The 16,264-nt window shown below is 42.3% G+C and overlaps 2 protein-coding genes across 2 annotated transcripts in view; both read left to right on the top strand.

Moving 5' to 3' along the window:
- LOC134451634 (uncharacterized) overlaps window positions 1–717 on the top strand; it is a 36,677-nt gene extending 35,960 nt beyond the window's left edge. The window contains exon 21 of the mRNA XM_063202114.1: window positions 11–717. Coding sequence (XP_063058184.1) covers window positions 11–201 — 191 coding nt within the window. The 3' untranslated portion in view covers window positions 202–717. The remainder of the gene's footprint in view (window positions 1–10) is intronic.
- Window positions 718–3,225: 2,508 nt separating this feature from the next.
- Window positions 3,226–12,646, top strand: gcdha (glutaryl-CoA dehydrogenase a). Its single transcript, XM_063202117.1, has 12 exons — window positions 3,226–3,312; window positions 4,479–4,588; window positions 4,761–4,793; window positions 4,974–5,114; window positions 5,749–5,811; window positions 6,442–6,612; window positions 7,049–7,178; window positions 9,593–9,809; window positions 10,247–10,350; window positions 10,633–10,758; window positions 10,980–11,140; window positions 11,745–12,646. The coding sequence occupies exons 2-12, from the start codon at window positions 4,492–4,494 to the stop codon at window positions 11,816–11,818; spliced, it is 1,317 nt and encodes a 438-aa protein (XP_063058187.1). The 5' UTR covers window positions 3,226–3,312; window positions 4,479–4,491; the 3' UTR covers window positions 11,819–12,646.
- The last annotated feature ends 3,618 nt before the right edge of the window (window positions 12,647–16,264 follow it).

Below are 16,264 nucleotides of genomic sequence, written 5' to 3' on the forward strand. Positions count from 1 at the left end.
TTTTTCTGAGGCTATGCAGAAGAGCTGGTGGACTTGGTGTTTGACAAGGTCTTCCCGGACCCCACTCCATATGTGGAAGAGGTGCTGAAGATCCCCAGACCTCCAGATGTGCCTTCACGCTTTGACCAACCGTGTAGTCAGGATGTTGTATCTGGCTACGTCTCCTTGATCAATCGAGGAGGCAGGCCTCCCCTCTATTGACCTCCTGATGTGCCTTCACGCTTTGACCAACCGTGTAGTCAGGATGTTGTATCTGGCTACGTCTCCGTTATCAATCGAGGAGGCAGGCCTCCCCTCTATTGACCTCCTGATGTGCCTTCACGCTTTGACCAACCGTGTAGTCAGGATGTTGTATCTGGCTACGTCTCCTTGATCAATCAAGGAGGCAGGCCTCCCCTCTATTGACCTCCCCATGAGTGAACTTTATTCCAGCGCTTCAGCACCGCACATCACAAGTGGGAGGGGCAACTGGAGCTTGGACCATTTTTGTATCAATGTTAAGATCTTTCCTTGTTTATTTTTGTATTGACTCATTAATGTTTTGCACATCTCTCAACTTTATAATGTTATACATATTTGTAATTGAATGTGCACAAGTGTAAAAAAAAAAAATCCCCAATGTTGCAAATGTTTTAGTTTGCCTGTGGAGCACAGTTAAAATTATGTTCTATGAATATTCAGAGTTCAGATTTTTTAAATAAATTGATCTGAATGCAATGAATCGACTGGAATTGTTGGCGTTCTTAAGTGGCTGCAAATGTATTGCAATTCACCCCCCAGGTTGTCTAATGTCGGTCCATAGAATTGGTGCTCCCAATCCTGGCCGTCGGGAAGCATAGTCATCCTCTCAGCCTACTCGTTCCCACATGCCCACACACACACACACACACACCCCAGTGAGTGCACACAATAAAACTTCATTTTCGCTTCACCCGTGCAACGGGGCAGCCCCACAAAGCACCCCAAGGTTTCAGTGTGGCGGGTAGTTACCATGGGTCCATCTCATTCTCTGAACTCCCATCCTTGCTTTGTGCTGGTGTCCTTGTGCTTCTCTCATGCCATTGCCTCCATGGAGAAAACAATTGTTTCCCCACTGTTGGGCAAAACAACTGAATTGTGCTTTTGTGAGATATTGATACAACTTTTGAAAAAGGTAGGTCTGCACACTGCCGATCAGCTCAAAAAATAAGCTTTATTATTTAAAAAGCAACGTTTCGATAATGAAGATCCAACGTGATCGAAACGTTGCTTTTTAAATAATAAAGTTTATTTTTGGAGCTGATCAGCAGTGTGCAGACCTACCTTTTTCAACTGTCTGACTTTTTGTCTGGCACCTGCAATAAGTGTTTTTGGATGTGCGCACCCTACCCAAAACTATATTGATACAACTTCTCATCATTGATGTCTTGCCTTACGTCACAAGGCCACAATCACAAGGAGAAAGGGGGACATTTGATATTGAAATATCAAAGATGAGCTCATAGTGTTTCTTAGTGGTTAAGTACTTGTTTACCTGGGGTACGTGGTGTACACATTGTGAAAGCAACACTAGAAAGAGCTTGCTGTAAAAATGCTGGGCCAAAAAACTAGTGTCCAAAAAAAGCCAAGCATCACTGGTATCAAGGACAACAAGCCACCATTAGTTGACTTTTTCAGCTGTTTTGAATTGGATAATCATGCATTGGTATAGTTAGGAATTTCTAACCCTCTATTAATAGAAGCAGAATGTTACTGAACAGTTCTAAGCAGCGCTAAGTAAAGGCAGAGAGGAAAGAAGAAGAGAGCGGAAACAGCTGCCTCTATGGCGTCACCGCGCCGCCATTTTGATTTTGTTAGATATGGACGTTCCATGTAAATAACACAATGTTCAGACTCATACATGAGTGAGGAATGAAACCGTGTGTTGTTTTCTCTGTCGACCACATTTTCATCAAATTCACTTATTTCGCATTGTATTCATTTGATACGGGATTAATAGTTGATTTCTACGTTTTATTAAAAAAAAAACCCGTGATGACTGGAAACGGCAACTCTACAAAAAAGTTCCTTTTTGGGAACTTCTAGACGCAACGCTGACTCTTCCTGAAAAGGCAAGTGGCTTAATGTTTTTGTATTGCATAAATATGACAAGTAACTATCCACTTAGCAGTAAGTTCGTCATTATCTTTATATTCGTCATCAAATGGATTTAATATTATGGTTGTATTCATGGATCTTTCTGGACAGTGGGTGATGTGTGTCGGCCGTTAACGTTAGCATATCTCCATGGACAGCTAAGTGTCTATGATGTTAAATTATTAGGCCTATGTTGAGTATAACTATTTTATTCGTAAGTATAAAATGGAAGTTAACACATCTCCTCCCAGTCGTTGTTTGGAATTTTAGCCTTAGTCTCCCGGCCAGTTTCATAAATTTTCATCAGCCAGCGAACATTTTGTCCGATGGGCATGTGTAATTTCTAGAAGTGCTAGTTCTTCAGAAAAAGGATACGTGCCTAAGTACACTAAACCAACGTTAGTTCTGCTGCTGTGTTGTTCCGGTTTTTATTCCAAACTTCCATTTTCACTCCTAATGTTCACCCTGACGTGAACAGGAAATGTGCATGATATCATTTGACTGTTGTAGGCCCCTAGAGTACTTCTAGGTGTTTTCATGACCGATGTCAGTTAACTTTTTGGGAGCCAACGCATGTGAGGCGAAACGTGTTTTTTACCTGACTTGGGAGTCAAATGTTTTGAATGTCTACTATACATTGATTAAGGCATTTTCACGCACGAGCAGGAAACAATGATACTTTCCCCTCTCTTCTTCTTTCCTCTCTGGTAAAGGCAAGTTCAGGGTGCAGTAGAAAATAGAATGCACACGTTCACGCGCGCATGCAGTAGTGCGCTTGGCATCGTCAAAGCACACCCCCCTGAAGCGCCAATTGTCAAAAGGTATTTGCCATAAACACGTTGTATTTTACCTCACTACAAACATAAATCTGCCATTGACAAAAGGGGTCCCTCTGAAAGTTAACAATAGTTCTAGTGAAAATGCTTATTCTATTTCAAATAAACCTACTCAAATAAGTGAATTACGATACTTTTGTTATGATGACAATAGGCTACCATCTCCAAAGGAAAGGCTTTGCATTCGTTTTGCCTCACTAAAGATGGCAGAACAGGTCGTCCTCTGCAGCGACGGTGACCTCACCACATACAGTTACAAAACTTGCGAGCGCTGAAGGGCAGTCTATAAAGAGGGGTGCGCCTCAGAGTTACACAAGTACAAAGCAATCGGCCGCGACTCTGACATAACACAAGAAAACAGGTATGGCACAGTTTTCATTATGTTTCTAAATTGCAACTACATGTAAGAACATTGACTTTTGTAAGAGATACAACTTGAGGCAGCTTGTTTCAACATTTTCGCAGTTCGTAGCCCGCAAGAGTTGCTGTCTCACGTGCAACATTGTATTGACGTTTTCTCATGACATAATTCAACTTTTTAAACGGGTACAAGTTCAATTGTAGGCAGTGTTGCAAAACGTTTTGCTCTGCGAGACATGGCACGAAACGTAAGATAACTGGAACCAATATAGATTTTTTTTTAAAGATAATAGGCTACATTGGGGTAAACTGTTATAAAACACTGAAATTGGTACTTGTTCAGTTATAAAACTGTACTGAAGTTGGCTGTGAATGCAATATTTTGTATACAATAACACAAACATACTGCGCTTAACTGTTGAAATTCTGAATTTTGGCCCAAAACAGTGCAGTCCTGCTAACACATGGTGATTTAACATGTAGCCTATCTATTCACTAGTATAGGAGCAATAGAGCTCTTCAGCGTTGACGTCAACTTGTATGCGGCGTTTGGACTACTGGTTCCCTGGCGATTTTTTACATTGCAAAACGCCATAGAGATTCAGGTTTGGCAAAAATATAAGTTGCACGGCAACAACGAACATTAGCGTGTCCCCGCATCCCTTTCTCATTAGTGGAACGGATCGTATCATCATGTTGGTGTATTCACATGTTAAATCATGACGATTATAATTCAATATTGCTAACCCCTTTCTGATCATTAAAACTTCCGAACTACATACTTTCCTTTGGTTGCCATGGGTACAACCTTCCGCACGTACATGCCGTTAGATACTGGCGCCGTTTCTGTAGTCGCCAAAAGCTTCCGGGTTTAGCATATGGACGCAACATCGTATTTATGTCGAAGTTTGACACAAAATGATCAACCATGTCATACCTACAGCCTATTTTTAACACCCTCGACAGTTTGCGGGGGTTCGCTAAGCGCGTGCTTGCACTCGGAGCTTATTTGAAATTTACCCCTATTCATTCCCTATGGAGGCCGGAAGCCGATAGGAACCAGGACGTCCTTAAATGCTAACATGAAAGACTACAATCTACTACATGCTTCCGCTTCCGCTGAAGAACTCTATAGTGACATGTATTGCCCATCTCTTCCTTTCTCAGAACTTAAAGCGCCATGGCTCTCAGGACAGCTGCAACTCGCCTCTTCGCTTCTCCAAGGTGTGCTCTGGCCACCGCCTCCAGAGCACAAGGAACAGCAGTAGCAGCACAAGGTAGGTCTATGGCTGTTTCTGTTCTTAAATGAAAAAAGGGGAATGCAGCATGGAATGTAGGATAGTCATGCATGCCTGTTGTTAAACCGCTTCTTTAATAATAAAAAAGACACAATTTTCGTTTTTGGTACTTGATAGGCCTAATGTAAAATCTTTTTTGTTTTTGTTTCAGATAATGTCCAGCCAAAGAAAGCCCAGAAAGCCCGTAAGTCACACTCTCAAACTCATGTAACACAATTTGAAGACTATTGTAGCCCCTACATGTTTGTTCATGTAGTATGTTTGTTATACATTTTTAATTGTATTTCAGCACCTTGGAGAGAGGATTTTTTAAAAAATTGGATTGTATGTTAATTTTAATTTTGACATTTGAATTCCTCCTCAGCAAAAGTGCAGTTTAACTGGCGGGATGCGTTGGAGCTGGAGGGTCTGCTGACGGAGGAGGAGGTGATGATCCGAGACTCCTTCCGGGACTACTGCCAGGACAAGCTCATGCCCCGCGTCCTCATGGCCAACAGGAACGAACGTGAGCACTGGCGCTTGGCTAGGCTGGGGCACGTGCTGCCTACTCACTAACTTTAGACACAGACACAACAGAGAGCTAATAGTATCCCTCAAAATCAACTGGTGCCCTTGGAGTTTGCAATGTTCAAAAAGACTGATGGAAAAAGGTCCTTGGTCCAGGCTCAAACTAAAATTTGGTTGTTGTTTTTGTTTTTACTTCTTCAATCAACTGAAGAGCCTGGGCCAAGGATCCCTTTCCTTCTGTCTTTTTTTTTAACATTGAATGAGTGACTTGACTCCTTTAAGAGTTCACACAAATAAATGTCTGAGATATAGATAATATGTACATACATGTGCTTGTGTTAGTCACATACTTTAGGATGAGACGGGCAGAACATACTGTATTTGATGAGTGATTGATCTGACTGACTCCTGCAAAAGCTCCCATAAATGAATTGCTGATGTAGGCAAATATACACACAGACTTCAGGATGAGACGTGCATATCACATTCTTTTGAGTGATCACACACAAGACACTAAACATGTGCAAACAATTTGGGAATTGATTGTGCCATAGGCTACACACTAACTTGTGTCTCTTACACTTCAGTCTCTTAAAACGGCACTTTTGTGTTTTGGTGATGTCTATGAACAGATTTCCACAGAGAGATTGTCAACGAGATGGGGGATCTCGGTGTACTGGGCCCAACTATTCAAGGTAGGTTTACGTCTCAGAAGTTACTTTGACTCTGTCTGATTTTTTTCCCGTAAACAATCGCTAGAACCAAGAACCCAAATTACCATACAGAATTGACATTTCTAGAAGCTGTGGTACTGTGTTGACACCTCAAAAGCATGACATTCGCCTTTTTCTACGGTCTTCTACACTGCTAGGTCAGTTGTACTGTAGAACACATCAATTGCTCAATTTTGCTGTATGAATAATAACCAAGAACCCCCAGTTAAATGGATGACACTAATAAAAACATCTGCATTTGTGTTACACAATTTATACAAGACATGCAGCTCAATGTTCTTAATACCAGAGTTGTGGACTCGAGTCATGTGACTTGGACTCGAGTCTGACGAGATTCATCAATTTGATGACTTCTGACTCGACTTGACAAAATGTCTAAAGGCTTGTGTTTTGACTTGGACTTGAACATCAAAAGACTACTCGACTTGGACTTGGTTAATACTAACAACAATATAATTTTAAAAATCATTGCCAGTCATTGTCACCTCAGTCTTTACATACCTTAAAAACAAGATATGATAAGTGTCACTCACTCCTATCCTAGATCCATTATAGTGACATGATCTAACGGTGTGTTGTCGTCATCACCAGGATATGGCTGTGCTGGCGTCAGCTACGTGGCGTACGGCCTGATTGCCAGGGAGGTGGAGCGGGTGGACAGCGGCTACCGCTCCGTGATGAGCGTCCAGTCCTCGCTGGTCATGCACCCCATCAACGCCTACGGCACCACTGAACAGAAGGAGAAGTACCTGCCCAGACTCGGTGAGCACTGTGGGGAACCACATTTATACTATGATAGGGGAAGCCTGGTTTCTACCAGACCTCTGTGTGTGTAGCTCTGGAGCCCTAATAGTGGAGCTCACGAAGCTGCTCGGAACTACAGGTCGAGCAAGATCCAGACAATGATAGGGGTGCTTTCAAGCGGTGAACCTCACATAAACCACATACCGTACTACTTCACACCTTGCTCATGACTTCATTTGAAGTTTTCAGTCCCCTAATAGTATGATGATAATTCAAAATTCAGTTGATGTTTTGGGGATTGGCTGGGATTCATAATTAAAAATTCAGTGGGAAATGAGTGAGAAAGTGAAGTATTGGTCAGAGATTTTTTTCTGAAAATAGGTTAAAACAACATAAGCTGTAAATGACAAAGTAACGATTCCCACTGTTGTTGTGTCTCCTCGTCCTCCCCCAGCTCGTGGTGAGATCCTGGGCTGCTTCGGCCTGACGGAGCCCAATCACGGCAGCGACCCCAGCAGCATGGAGACCCGCGCCAAGTACAACCCCTCCAGCCGCACCTTCACCATCAGCGGAGCCAAGACATGGTAAGAAGTAGTAATCAACGATTCGGTTTCCCTTTCATACAGATTTGGCCTTGTTGACAGGGTTCGTTTTTGGTGAGTTTTCGGAGTAGGATTTGGTATTCGGTTTCGGATTCGTTTTAATCTTAAGCAGTGGATTCGATATTAGGCAGAAACCTTTGAGATGAGGATTCGATACATCCCCTCCCCAGTGAGAAGGATGCTGCTACTCTAATAGTATTGTACAAATAATTAGATGCGTACCCCAGAAACGGGGCTTCAAGGATGCTAATGGAGACTTGTTAAGTAGGCCCATGATGAACTTTAAACACCATTATGTATGCTGTACCACAAGCTTTCTTGTGTGTTGGTTTGTTTGTTTGTTTTGTTAAGTCCCCATTAACCACCTGTTGAAAAATGGCATAGATGAAATAGCGATCGAACGGGAGCTATCCTTGGCACTTATCCCTGCTTGATCTGTATGAAAGGCATTGTGTCTCTTTGTATGTACAGAATTGGCTCTGTAGGGGAAAGCTTCTGAAGCATTACCAAACCTACAATATTTAAAAAACGCTATTATCCAACAGAGATATTGACGGGTTGAATTTCAGTGACGGTGCGTCAAAGAACCTAATGTCCTTGGCATCAGTGATATTTGTATATGTCGCTCAGCGCGATCACATGTAAACACGTGCATGCTAACGTTGCACAATGTTTGTGTAACGGGAAGGTTATACAGTAGCCGTCAGGGTTCCGGAGCAGGCGGCTTATATAAGAAATGGCATCTGAGGTTCTGTACTGCACTATGCCCCCATATATGGACCACCACCACCACCCACACACACCCCCTGTAACTCCACACCCAGGTATGTCCCCCCACCCATGCACCATAGCGCTCTCCCATGTGCCCGGGTTACGACCCTTGTGGCTGGGGACTTAGTCACGAGGCGTTCCGCTTGTGAAACGGGACGGGACACGTTGTGGGGATCTTGACACCCAGTAGGGACGGTACTTTCCAAAGACTTGTGATGGTCTGACTGTGACTGGAACATGGTTTGCACTTACATTTGGGTAGCACTTTATTTATTAAAAGTTTATACTCGTCATAAGAGGTGTGAGTTCTCTTTTGCTGATCTTTACATAGTCATGAGGAGCTCAGGTAGTGAAACTGGAAAGGACACTTTACAAGGTCTATTACGAATAGTACGTAATCTGGCTTGAACCAGACAGACCTGACTTTCAGTGAAATTCTTAGGATGTAGTCTTAAAAAAAAGTCTAAATGTCAGTCTAAATGTCAGACTAAATGGCAACAAGGAACACTTAAAATGCCTTTAATGCACACGGCTTAAATGATTATTAGATTTAACCGTAAATGGGTTAGAGAGTGAGATATTTGGCAAGTAAAACTCACTCACTCTAGAAGTGTAAGTGTGGACATAGTGTTTGTCTTTGCTGCCTATATGCCTAGGGCCACGTAGTGGACAAATTAAACATATTCTCTGGTAACACTTAACGTAATGCCGGCGTCATGCTTATGACATAAGTGTCCAAACTGTTAAAAGATTGTTACACATGTCACGCATGTGTCATAAACATTATGTTCATGTCATGTTTATAACTCATCCATGACCTTGTCATGACACTGTACTGTAATGTTTATGTCATGTGTGATGCCGGCGTCAAGTAAAGTGTAACCTATTCTCCTAACACTCCATAACACTGGGGCGACAGTGGGCAGGGTTGGTGGTGGTGACAGTGTTGTGGCTCGGGTGGCAGTGACTCAGGTGTCACCAAACTCCACTTACTTCTGTCTGGGTTGAAGTGTTTTGGAGCTTGAGTCCTTGTCACTTGAGTCTTGTGCTGCCCCATATGTGCCATGACGTACGTTGCATGCTCACCTTACGTCATCAGTGTTATACACGTAGAGCAAAATGTACTCAATGCTCAAGTCAAGTCAAGACAAGTGAGCTTTTATTGTCAGTTTCATGAAGGACATAGACATTCACAGGACTGACATTTTCAGACTGACATTAAAGTGCAAGACAGGACAAGTAACTCTGATGGTCCAATAACAGTAAAGTGATGAGGTAATAAATAATACTGAGCATTTTACATTGGTGAGTGACGGTGATGGACCAGTGATAAACCAGTAACAATAAGTCCTTAAAGTCTTTTTGTGTGTCCACCCCAGGATTACCAACTCCTAGCTCCAGGCGTCAAGGTTAATGTTGCGTATTAATGGGTTAAGTCAGGGGTGGGGAACCTTTTTATTTTGAGGGGCTGCAAACCGCCCTCAAGACATAGGTTCCCCACCCCTGGGTTAAGTGAACTATATCACACTTTGTATGTCTAGCTGTATTAGCTAGTGGCCAACATGTCTGTTTTCAACCTTTTCACCACTGGTCTCGTTGCTTTTGTCTTTGTGTGTCCACCTTAGGATCACCAACTCCCCCATGGCCGACGTGTGCGTGGTGTGGGCCAAGTGCGAGGACGGCAAGGTGCGCGGCTTCATCCTGGAGCGCGGCATGAAGGGCCTGGCCACGCCCAAGATCGAGGGCAAGTTCTCGCTGCGCGCCTCCATCACCGGCATGATCCTCATGGACGAGGTGGAGGTGCCCGAGGAGAACCTGCTGCCACATGTCTCGGGGCTCGGAGTGAGTCATTTTGATTTTTTTTTGGGCTGTGTGGGCCTTAATTATGACAATTATGCCTAGCCACAACAAATGTTGTTTTTCATTCACCATCCCAATTGCAAATGAGAAAATTACATTAGAATTGTGCTTTGGCAAGATATTGAATTAATTATCTGTCGTCAGTGACGTCATCATGAGGTCACAAGCAGGCAAATGAGCAAGGGAGGACGGAAGTCTGCATTTTGGAATGTATTCATGGGCCACAGCACCCCCACCCTTTCTTTTTTTGTGTTTTACACCTTTCTAACAAGCACTAACTTCGTAAATAGAGTGTTACCTTGGAGTGTTCATTTTATCATGTTATTTTTTTCCTAAATTGGGCTTATATTTTTGAGCCTTAATTATGACAATAAATGATAGTTAAGATTGAATGATCATGTATGATGTTTCTCTTCAAGGGTCCATTTGGTTGCCTGAACAACGCCCGCTATGGTATTGCCTGGGGAGCACTGGGAGCCGCCGAGTTCTGTTTCCACGCAGCCCGCCAGTACACCTTGGACAGGTACGGAATACGGTCTTGATTTATAAAGATAAAGAATTGGAATGTGTAATAATCCATACCAGTAATCAAGCAGCCAGGTATGAATATCGTATGTACTTACTTTGGAATGGAAATTTGTTTGGCTGATATTCCTCGCATTATTGAAACATGAAACTGCCCTTGAAACAGAAAAAATAAACAGAGATTCCTTTCATTGAAATCTAATACACGTAAGTAGATAATCAAGCACATCATTGATATGTAGTATGAACATCCATGTGTATGTCTTTGTCTTGCGGACAGAATCCAGTTTGGCGTGCCGCTGGCCAGAAACCAGCTGATGCAAAAGAAGATGGCAGACATGCTGACAGAAATCACCCTCGGCCTGCAGTCCTGCCTTGCTCTGGGCAGGCTCATTGATGAGAAGAGGTACACACACACACATTTAAGGGTGAAGCCTGCTCCAAGTCAAGATGAACAATAAGCAAATGGCTTATTGCACACATTGGCTACATTTACATGATGGTTTTAATTCTGAATTAAGAGGTGTTTAATTCTAAATAAAGTTTAATTGCGCCATATAAAGCTAGTTAATTCCGAATTAAATGTCTCATGTAAACGTAGCAATTGTCTTTCTTAACGCCATTCAGGGCGGCACCCGAGATGATCTCCATGCTGAAGAGGAACAGCTGTGGCAAGGCCCTGGACATCGCCAGGCAGGCGCGCGACATGCTGGGCGGCAACGGCATCGCCGACGAGTACCACATCATCCGCCACGTCATGAACCTGGAGGCCGTCAACACATACGAGGGTGAGGAGGGAGATCACATAGAGAGATCTCATAGAGCACCCAGGCCAACTGAGAACTGTGTCGGAGCCCATTCCCGCACCTAATCGCGAAGCGGCCGTCGTGTTCATGCCACAGACCTTAGCGCTTGTGAACAGCAAAATACTTAGATTTTCTCTGCGAACAGTGACAACAACGTGATCTTGCAGAGGATGAAAAATCACACCACTGAGCTGAATCTCATTATTTATTGTACAATCAGCCATCATCCATCATCAGTGCAATAAATGACGAGACTGTGTGTTTGAGCAAGGCACCAAGTCACCAAATCACCAATTTGCTCTGGGGACTGTAACCATTACCCTGTATATGAAAATATAATTGTAAGTTGCTTTGGATCAAGTGCCAGCTAGCTATATATTCTGTTATGCAATGTACCACATGTGCCCAGTCTAGTGTTGAAGCTGAGTAATCAGTACATTACATACATTTCACCAGAAGAGGGCAGCACTGTACAGGTTTTGCCTGTCATCCTCAAGCAAGTTTCTAACCTGCATACTGCACTTGATGTTGTTGAGAAAACAATACGCCTGATCAATCAATCCTCTGTCTTTTTCCCTTTCTTAAGGAACCCATGACATTCACGCCTTGATCCTGGGACGTGCCATCACGGGATTGCAGTCATTCACCGTTGACAACTGAGCTCATAGGAAGTGGAATCATCCAACTGTCTCATCTCTCCTCTCCTCACTTGAAGCCACAACAGAACCTCAGTGACTTTAATTGGTACTTCAGTTCTTTGAAGTGCCTCTAAATGTTGTGCATTGCACTCTTACAGTAAAGTTTTTGTTTTTGTTTGAAAAAACTGGGTCCAAGCTTTGATACTAGTGCCTCAAGTGATGTAGCTGTTTTCCTGGTTGAGTTTACAGATCAGCCATGAGCCATGGATTTTAAAACAATAAAACAACAAACAACACCGTTTTATAAACAAAAATAAAACAACACCGTTTTAGATTTCTATGGAGTTGTAAAAAGTTTTTAAAAAAAACAATAGCACTTTATAGGACTGCAGTGTAGTCTTAGCGAAGCATTCTGTGTGGATGGCCACCTGACACATGATCATTTTTTTTTCAAATGTCATTTAAGATATCTCAATCTTAACAAACATATCAAGACTGTATAAGTGTGAAGCTAAGTGTGGTGTCAACATTTAACTGAACTTCCGATAAGTAATGTTTTTAACATTGGCAAAATATGCTACTGTGATGATCAACTTGATTCTCTTTATTTATTTGCCGTGTTCAGTTTCTAACTTTGTCTTAATTGATCTTATCCATTAAGACTGTACAAATAGTCATCATTTCTTGCCATTCTGTGACGTGCGTTATAGAGGGTAAGAAAAGCAATTTTAGTGAGTTTTTTGTGTTAAAGGAAAGAAAATATTTTCCATTGACTTACAACACTGTTTATTGCAGAAATGTATACATGCTTGTGCTGTCCAGGTGTGATATTAAAGGGCAATACAACACAGTGACTCAATCATTTGGTTTATTCTATTAAGTAGCCTAAACAGCCACCTACTGTGTTTGTACACATGAATGCACAAATGTCATACGTACACAAGTACCATATACAGTATAAATAAAATCACTGGGCTACACTACTACTACAACTATAACCACTGCTCACAGCTGGCTGCTACTGTACATGCCAGGTGCCGCTGGGTCACCTACTTGTACATCTGAATGTAAATTATATGTAATAAGGTTAGTATGTAGAATAAGTATGTAGAAAATGATTAAGAAGTGGAAGGGGGGTTGGAAAAAACTACCAAGTATTCCTACTACTACTACATCGCTTTCCAACTACTCCTATTCACAACACACTGTACATGCGCAAATGTAGCATTGAAAAATAATAAAAACTTGTTTTCACTCCAGCAACTACTATTCACAGCCGGCTGCTGCATGACAGGGGCTGTCGGACCAAACATAATGTTCAGGAAGCTTCTGGTACTCAGGTTAACTCAGTTCAAACTTATCACTGAAATAAAAGTCTGCAAAAAAGTTTTCACTAAAGTGCAAAATGGTTACATTTATATTCACTTGCAACTACAGCTATTCACTTCAAGTCAGATGCTGCCAGGCTACACACATGTACAGGAAGCTTGGCGGTAACTAGGCTGACTTAAAATCACTGAGTCTGTGACTGCTGTTCACAACTGTTATACTGGATGAGCCAGTCCTCGGCCTGACAGAAAAACCCGATTGAGGGTCCTCATTGCTTGCAGCTTGGACATCAGCAGGATACAGAAAATGCCAAAGATAAAAAAAAAAATGTTATTGCAGAAATGTTTGTGCAGATGATATTTAAAGAAAACACTTTGTCACTATAATGGTTTTGTATTCTATAAGTTAATTACAGCATGTACATGAATGTACAAATAATAAATAAACACATGCAGTAAGTAAAATATAGAAAAATAACTAAAGCGTGTATTCACTGCAACACAGCACCACCTATTTGTATGAATATACAATACAGGACATATATTTATAATTACATTAAAACATTTAATTATTAGGAAACTTGGATGAATGAAAATACATGAACATGCATATGAGTAAAATATTTGAATTCACTAAAACTTCTACTACGATATTCCAACTACTATTTAGGTACCTGCATGGCCAGGTCACGTATTAATTAAGGACACCGTTAAGACGGCTGACAGCTGAGTCAGTCCTCTGACAGCTGACAGAGCAAGGGCCGTGTTTAGGGCCACCAGGTCCTAAATAAATAAGTAAAATAAATTTAAAAATGACTACAAAACTAAAATAAACTAATACATAAATTAATACAATAAATCAATCAATTAATTAATATAAATATCTTAAGGGAACATACTTAAGTAAACCGTTTGTATCCACCACAACTACTAAATCGATCTTCCAACTACTGTACAACTATTCACAGATTCATAGGCTGCTGCATGGCATCTGCTGACTGACAGGTCAAACACTAATTCAGGAGACCGTTAAGACGGTAGCGGCTGAGTCAGTCCTCGGGCTGACAGAAGGCTGTGTTGAGGGTGGCCAGGTCCTGGCTGACGGCCTGTAGCTCGGCCATCAGCTGGCTGCAGTTCTGCAGCACTTGGGAGAGCTCGGTGAGCCGGGACTCCATGACCTGGCTGTTGTCTTCGTACACGCCGATCAGGTGGTCCTTCAGACGCTGGCACACCACGCTCACCTGGGGGGGTGAGGTTAAGGGAGAGTGGAGGGGGGGAAGAGGGGAAGAGTCAGATCACATCAGATGTACAGCTCATTCAGTCACACCTCAATTCACATTCTCTTTGTACGTGCCGATCAGGTGGTCCTTCAAGTGCTGGCACACTGTTCTCACCTGGGGGGATGAGGTTAAGGGGGGGTGAAGGAGGTGGAAGGAAGAGTGGAGGGAGGGGGGGTGGGGGGGTGGGGGGTTGGATCACATGACATGTACCGCTCAGTCAAGGGTCAAAGTTCTCTTTGTACAGGCTAGTCAAGTGGTCCTTCGGGTGCTGACACACCTCACTCACCCAGGAAAGAAGAGGAAAGGGAAGGCTGGAACAAGACAACAAGGGGGCGGGGAGTTGGTGGTCAGATTGCATCATATCATATGGGTGACAGAGAGAGAGAGGGGGAAGAGGAGGGAAAGAAATGGACAGGAGGTGAGGGAGGGGTGGTCAGATGATCACATCACATCAAATGCACAACTCAGGAAGTCAACAGGGATCTCATATCACAGCCATTAAGCTGCAACAGTCCAACACACAAACACACACACACACGCACACACACACACACAGAAAACATAAAAGCTGCCCCAACTCATGAATCATTTGACTTTGCATCATTGTAAAGTAGGTGTAATTTTCAAAGTGTTCTCATTCTCAAACAGACATTCATTCTGGTCCAGGCACATTACATGTTTTTTTTCAACTAAATTAAGTTTTTTCCCCCCGCTGTGATACATAACCCTTACCCGAAGTCAACTCATTTCCCAATCCTTACTCTGTCTTTCCCACTACTTTCCAGTCACCCCCTCTCTCAGTGACTACACCATCTCAATAAAGGCAAAAAGCCCACAAAAGTGTTGCCCCATAATGCACGCTATTCCACCAGTGGAGAGCTGTAACAGCCAAAAAGTTGAAAAGACAACTTCCATAGCACTACACTACTATTACATAGAGCCTTTAGTGATACATTACCACTTCGTCATTGTCATCCTGGTAACAGCATATTTATAACAGGGGCCGGGTTAACCCACTTTATCCTAAGTCCTTTTTGGGAAAGCAGGGTGCCCTCTGCCTATTAAATCCTAAATATCTCAGCCTCCGAAGCACATACAAACATCAAATAAGTTGCACATAAAAGCTAGGATCCACATCTTGCATTAGAACTTGTTCATTCAGCCTAACATACTCACATGTTTAATAAAAACCCTCAAATCTCAAGAGCCTGAATGCAGCATATATGTGTCTCCAGGCTAAAATGGGTTAAAGACCAGAAGGCACACATGGGAAAAGAGCACTTTACCTCGTTGGTCAGTTTGTCCTGGAAGCTGATCATCATCTCCTGGTCATTGCAGCGGTTCTCGTTGATCTGGCCAACCTGGTCCTGAACCCTTTGTTCTAACTCGTCTATTTTTGTGCTGTGATGAATGATGAAAAAGTAGACAGAGAGAGAGGATAGAAATGGTTCATGGATGACAAAGAAAAGTGCATTCACCTTCAAACAATATGAAATGCAGGTGTACATTGATTGGTCTTAATTTTGTTTTAACTATTTGCTGTAAAAAAGTAAGCGCTTGCATCCACACCTTATCTTTTGGTCAGAACTGTCATCCAGACCACTAATCTCATTTGCGCTGTCAAGATGTGAATCGTGTTGTCCGTCTGAATCCTGCCAGTTCAACAGATAAATATGGTGATTTATTTACCCTATACATACCGGTACACACACATTACATACATACATACTTACTGTAGATACATGCATAAATAAATACATATATGCATACAGATACAGTACATACATACATACAGTACATATAGTACATTTTGATTTTAGACAGATTGCTTCTTTTTTGAAAGGTAAAGTATGTAGTATA

Source organism: Engraulis encrasicolus, chromosome 1 (assembly GCF_034702125.1).
Source record: "Engraulis encrasicolus isolate BLACKSEA-1 chromosome 1, IST_EnEncr_1.0, whole genome shotgun sequence".
NCBI classification, from domain to species: domain Eukaryota; kingdom Metazoa; phylum Chordata; class Actinopteri; order Clupeiformes; family Engraulidae; genus Engraulis; species Engraulis encrasicolus.

What these genes read in the sequence shown, in the direction of transcription:
- gcdha (XM_063202117.1), top strand. Translation starts at nt 4,492, where the DNA reads ATGGCTCTCAGGACAGCTGCAACTCGCCTCTTCGCTTCTCCAAGGTGT. An exon ending in AACAGCAGTAGCAGCACAAG is followed by an intron (nt 4,589 to 4,760) that starts GTAGGTCTATGG and finishes TTTTTGTTTCAG; the next exon opens with ATAATGTCCAGCCAAAGAAA. An exon ending in AGGCTCATTGATGAGAAGAG is followed by an intron (nt 10,759 to 10,979) that starts GTACACACACAC and finishes AACGCCATTCAG; the next exon opens with GGCGGCACCCGAGATGATCT.